General features: G+C 44.2%; 1 protein-coding gene across 1 annotated transcript in view; it reads right to left on the bottom strand.

Annotated features, from left to right (window-relative positions):
- Positions 1–2,419: 2,419 nt before the first annotated feature.
- Positions 2,420–6,348, bottom strand: part of PLAT (plasminogen activator, tissue) — a 24,102-nt gene continuing 20,173 nt past the window's right edge. Inside the window, exons 13-15 of the mRNA XM_004682276.2 lie at positions 5,994–6,134; positions 4,993–5,159; positions 2,420–3,264 (exon numbers count right to left, since the gene is read on the bottom strand). Coding sequence (XP_004682333.2) covers positions 3,106–3,264; positions 4,993–5,159; positions 5,994–6,134 — 467 coding nt within the window. The 3' untranslated portion in view covers positions 2,420–3,105. The remainder of the gene's footprint in view (positions 3,265–4,992; positions 5,160–5,993; positions 6,135–6,348) is intronic.

Raw genomic sequence — 6,348 nt, forward strand, 5'->3', positions numbered from 1 at the left:
TCTGTTTTAGTACTTTTCCCACCCACTTGCTCTTTTTTGTCAGGTTAGTGACTGCAATATCCAGGCTTCTGGATCCTAGACTTCTTGGTTGTAGAGATTTCTTAGAAGATCAGACAATCAACAATTGGAGTCTGATTATTCTTTCCTGTGCTAATTTCCTGTTGTAAATGACCCGTGGCTAGGAAGATATTAAGATTTCTATTTACTAAGTATAAACCATAAATAGAGTAGGAATTATTTATCTTAGCGATGTTAATATCTCTTTTTCCTTGATAAGCTGTGTTGGTCGCATGGTATAACCTGGGGGACTTACAGTACTGGTACTTTCCTCTATTACCAGTAGGTGGCGACTCAGTGACAGCAATGAGATTAGTTTTTTAATTGTTGTAATTTTAAAAAGGAAATTGAATTTGAAACGTTCAGACGTTTCCCAAGACCCCAAGTCCTGGTGTGTCTTTGGCTTTTAAAATTAAGTGTGGAACCAAAAATTCATTTTGACAACCAGGCTAAATCTTGAGGCTCTGGAAGGGTAGCCATAGCAATCATCTGAGTTCCTTTAGGTCTTTGTCCATTAAAACTAATAGTACAATTACCTGAGAAACTTTGTTTTCCTTTGGACTGATTACTATCTGTTGGTTTTATTGACAGCTGGGGATTATGAGGAAATACTATTTCATTTCCTTGATATTTGTTTCCTTCACCTGGTAAGTTCCAGACATTGTGTCATGAATTTCCTCCCCCACACTGGGTAACTGATGTGTTGCTCTTTGAGGGTATTCTAATTCAAATGAATCTGTTTTGGGGTGGAGGTGGGGGCCAGGACTTGACCCTGTAGCTCCATCAGTGGGCTCTTCTGAGCAATTGTCTTCCTTCAGTCTGCTGTCTCCAGGGCTTCACTCAGAGGAATGCTGGCATCTTTTAACTTTGCATTTCCATCCCAGGAGGCCTTACTGCTTCAGTTCATTTCATTAACCCAACTATTTGAAGAAAACCGTGTCTTGCGAAGGGGAGGAGATGAACCCAGCTGAATTCCTGCCAAAGATGCAGTGGCTGGGATTCTAACTTACTGCTCTCCAGGCAGTGTTTCTTAGAAACAGCTAAGGCCCATAGCTAAGTAAAGTAGGGCTGCCAATTGCACCAGGGTACTTGTAAGAAGAGTAATCTGAAGTCAAGAAATCATTGGTTTAAGTTTCTCTGATCTGTATTTATTTAATCAATCCATCCATCATTTCAGGAAGTTCTCCCTACCCCCACCCCAGCCAAGCTCTTGGTCTCTTTTGTCAGTTGAAACTGCTGTTCTTCTAAGAATCTCTAAACTGAGCAGTATTGACAATCTCTCAACTTCTGACAACTGCTAACACTTTTCTCCTTCCGAGAAACTGTCAGCATAGATCTAATAGTAAGCCTTACATCATCAGATTTATTCGGACCTGGAGTGTCAGTGATGACCAAATTGTCAGGTGGCAGCAGCCATATGGGTTGTATCTCCAAAGTAGGTAAAGAAGGAAGTAGTCAAAGAGAAATCATTTTGTGTAGGTAACATTTGTAGGGACTGGCCTGGGCATTCATTCTTTCTGATGGGCAGGGAGAAAATAGAAGCCCGAAGAATAGCTATTCTAGTATGAACCAATTATTAAGCTGTTGCTAGATTAACCAGGTCATGTGTAGCTCCTCTTATTCCCTCGTTCCTCTTTTCTACTATCACCAATGCTGTCCTCCCCGTCCAGTGCCTGTTCTCCTTCCAGCCTCTGGAGCCTTTGCCCAGTACCTGTTCTCCTTCCAGCCTCTGGAGCCTTTCCTACAGGAAGCTCAGTTCATCAATCTCTCAAGCAAAAATCTCACTGATTCCTATTGCCTACATACAACATTAAGTCCAAACTCAATTTGTTGTTCAAAACTCCGTAATGTAAATTCCAGGCATGCTTCCTTCTTCTTCATGAACTTCAGATAAACTTGATTATGCCATTACTCCCAGATTTCCACTGCCTTTTTTGCTCTCCAGATCTTCATGTTTTCACACATGCAGAGGTATTCCTTGCCTGAAGAACGCCTTCCCCATCCCCAACTCTCCCCCAGTCCAAATCTCACCCAGTATCGAAAACTCTACTTAATTCTATGCTTAGAATTCACTCATCTCTTCTGCAACTGAAGTCCAGTGAAAATTTCCCACTGGCATTTTGTGTCCATCTCCAATCCCCCTTATTTCCCTATAAATACCTTATTTTCTTGACAAAGCAAGGACACCTCTCTCCCCATCTTTCAATCCCACAGCACCTACCACTCTGCCTTCTGTGTAGCAAGTACCAATATACAGTACATGATTGAAAGAAAATATTTCAAATGATTTTTAAAATGTAGCAAACTGACTACCATGAATAAGCTGTGAGGTACGACATGGGTGAAATAATCCACTCTGATCTGTGGAAAATATATCAGAATTTATTATTTTAGGACAGTATAGTACAGCATTGTGAGAACAGGAAAAACTAAAATAGATTGCCATAAATATGCTAAAACCTAGTTTAGCAGCTATAACAATGATACCATTTTATTATGAAACTTTAAAGGAAAAAAGATTTACACTGTACAGAGTAGGAATCCCTTCTGACAACTACAGAGAAAGGGAAAGCCACCTATTTACTGGACTTAAAGGTCAATGCTGAGGAAAGCGAGCTGGCCAGCCAGCCGTCCTTAACAGGGGGTCTCGGCTTCCTTGCCATCATAAATAGACATTCTGTTTCTATTGCAGTCCTTCTCGAAAGATCTAGTTAATCTTAACTCTGGAGACATGCTTTTTATCTGTGTAGCTCCATTTCCACAGGGAGGTTGGGCTGGTGCACCTCTCATCTACCCTAGCAGACAGCAGTGTTCCTGGAGGGATTAGTGTCTAATACACATTCTGAATTGAGACCTGAAGCCCTAAACACTTCCAAAATGGGAAGTACCTATGAAAATATATCTTCTGCCGTCTCCCACTGATTCTCCACCCATCCCCCACTGGCACTGTGTGATAGCTCATGGAGAAATCTGTGAAAGCCGCATGCCACCTTGGAGTGTCTTCTGAAGAGGAGGCAGGCAGGATGCCCAGAAATTGGGTGTTCTCAGTTATGGTTGCATATTGTCTCGGATCCAATCGAGGTAATTCACTACCTTGGTATATACACCGGGAAGGTCCTTCTGCCCACAGCCAATGCCCCAGCTGATGATGCCAACCAAAACCATGCGGTTGTCCTTCATACACACCAAGGGGCCTCCTGAGTCACCCTGCGAAAGAGAGCAGGTTAGCTGTTTACAACAGAGTATGTGAAGGAGAAGTTTGGGTTCAGATAGTAGTGTTGATACTACATTGCTTCAAAGTGCTTTGTTCCAAGAGGGAACGTTTTATCTCAGAGAATCAGATGTCTCTGCTGTTATAAAGTAGCACTGAGATAACTGCTCAGACATTTCAGCTCTCCACCCTGGTTTAAACTCCACCACTTACTTGCTGTGTCACCACAGGCTAATTGTGCTTCAGCATTTAGTTGTTAGGGGAATTACTTGGGAGAAAGCCTGAAAAATGGCTGAGGATAGTATATGACATTTAGTGAATTTTTAGTTGCTGTCAGCTCTCCTTGTCTTACTGAATCCAAATAATGTTTTATTTTTAATTTGCAGCTTTTGATAGGGGTTTCATTTTGGATACACCCATACACCCTTTTTTTTTTTTTACGTCTATGAAGTTAGATGACAAGATGGAGGTTTCTGAGGAAATCATCAAAAAGAAATGAAAGACCCAAGGGGGAGTAAAGAATGCTGGCATGATTACTTTATAAGAACAGAATCCAGGCCCTCCCTGGTGGCACAACAAGTTAGGAGCAGCACTGCAAGCTGGCCACAGCTGCTTTAATGCAAGTTTGATCCAGGGCCCGGGAGCTGATCCACATGGCGTGGCAGACCTCTCCTGACCCGCCCGCTGCTCCCCTCAGCAGTGTACTTCGTCGATCTGCCTGTTCTGCTCCCCACTCTGTCTCTGGTGAATCCTCTCACTGCCCCTGCACCTCTGGCCTGTAGCCCAGTTCTGTATGAATAAATAAATAAAAAACAGAATCCACAAGGTCTTCCTTTCAAGAGCCTGTCCTTAACTTCTCTTTGTATCCCCCTGTACCTTCAGGTACAGTCCTCATGAAAATGACTGATCATTAACAGTTTGTTGGCTAAATTTAGGTCCCAATACCTAAGCCTGTGATCTGTGTCTCATATCCCAGAGTCTTGTTATCATGAAAGATTAAGTACTAGCTCTGATAAGCACTGTGACACACAGAGCCTGAAATAGCTTGCTTTTCAGGGGATACGGCCTGGATATGTGCTTTTTAAAATATATTTCCCACAAATCCTTCTACAAACACTCCAATTCTCCAGCATCTGCAGAAGTTAAGAATTTCTTTATTTGTATGTCTTTATCCATCACTTCAAGAGCCAATCAATCACCTGGGCTTATAGGAAATCCTGTACTAGGTGGAGTTTCCTGTACAGATATGGAGGAAATTTCCTGCAGCTTAGATTTCTGAACTTCTTGTAACTTTGATCAGTCTCCAGTTACTTTATTCTGTGAGGCCCTTATCTACTATCCCTAGTGCCTCACTGACACGAAACCTCTCCATTCCTGCTCCGATTTCCTTGTTAAGAAGACCCTGTTGGCCCTCCCTGGTGGCGCAGTGGGTTAAAGCACAGCACTGAGAAGCTAAAGCCACTTCCGCATGAGTTCGATCCCTGCCTGCCCCGGAGGTGACCACATGGCGCGGCAGACCTCTCCTGACCTGCCCGCTGCTCCCCTCAGCAGTGTACTTTGTTGATCTGCTTGTTCTGCTCCCTGCTCTGTCTCTGGTGAATCCTCTCACCCTCTGCATCTCTGGCCTGTACCCCAGTTCTGTATGAATAAATAAATCTAAAAAAAAAAAAATTACTTTAAGAAGACCCTGTTGGCCAAACCCTCAGAAGTGTGGCCCTGCTTACCTTGCAGGCATCGTGGAGGTTGACTTGGGCTCCTCCACTTCGCGTGTCCCCAGCACACAGCATGTTGTTAGTGACAGTTTTGTTATGCAGATGCTGTGATGTGCAGCGGCTGGCGGGGTACAGCCTGACATGACCCTCCTTCAGGCGCTCAGAATAGAAAGGAGAAACTGAAAGAGAAGAGGGAGAGGTCTAATGGCTTTAGGGAAAGTTATTTGTAAACCTTTGGAAGGGGAAATCTAATTTCCCTATTGCTAGTATTTATCAAGGCTTTATACATGTTAGGTTGGGCCTTATAAAGTTACCAATATTTTATTTATTAAGTTTCACCCAGGATTTTACAATAGCACTATTGATATTTCAGATCAGATAATGGGGCATGGAGGTTGTCCAATGCATTATATTGTTTGCCAGCTTCCCTAGCTTCCACTCACTCACTGCCAATATATACCTCCACCCTGACTTGTAATAATCAACAATGCCTCTAGACATTGTCAAGTGTCTCCTGCGGGTCAAAATAACCCCAGCTGAGAAGCTCAGGTTTAACCTAATATTTACTTTAATCCTTATAATCTAAGGAGGTAGCTAATTCTATCCCCAGTTTACCAATGAGAAAACTGAGACTCGGAGCACTGTAAAATAAAAACCTAAGCCTTGGGTCATGTGGTGAACAAGTCATAGGTGGAGGGTTTGAGCTCAGGTCTGCACAACTGAGGAGTCAGGACCCATATCCTTAACTCGCCTGATAGCAGAACCTCTCTGAAACCTTAAGCTCCCCAAAGCACTTGCTCTATTCAGACTTTTCTTGATCTGCAGGGCATGCCTGTGAAGTCGGGAAGGCAGAAGCTGGCTCTCACTAGGTAGGGGACTGTCTACGTTCTCATGGTGACAGTGCTGGACTGAGGCCAGCACCACACTCGTGACCACTTTTCTATCTGGTCAACGTCCGCATCCCCTGCTGTCTGCAGACAGACAGGATGGGGCCCAGACTTCCTTCCACTTACACTCTTCATGCCTGCCGTAGCCAGACAGCTCACATTCTGTCCAGTCAGGCAGCTGCAGGTTGGCTTCTGGGAGACAGACAGTGCGGACAGCATCGCTCTCCTGGGTGCAGTGGGGTGACTCTGATTTCAGCTGCAGAAGAGCTAGGAGGGTGAATCAGGAAGAGATTGAGTCCTGCATGAAAGGCTGTGTTGCGGCCCTCCCTGGTGGTGCAGCGGGTTAAAGCACAGCACTGAGAAGCTAAAGCCACTTCAGCATGAGTTCGATCCCCACCTGCCCCTGAGGTGATCCACATGGCGTGGCAGACCTCTCCTGACCCGCCCACTGCTCCCCTCAGCAGTGTACTTCGTCGATCTG

Source organism: Condylura cristata, unplaced genomic scaffold (genome assembly GCF_000260355.1).
Source record: "Condylura cristata isolate star-nosed mole 26May11 unplaced genomic scaffold, ConCri1.0 scaffold00014, whole genome shotgun sequence".
In the NCBI taxonomy this organism is placed as follows: Eukaryota; Metazoa; Chordata; class Mammalia; order Eulipotyphla; family Talpidae; genus Condylura; species Condylura cristata.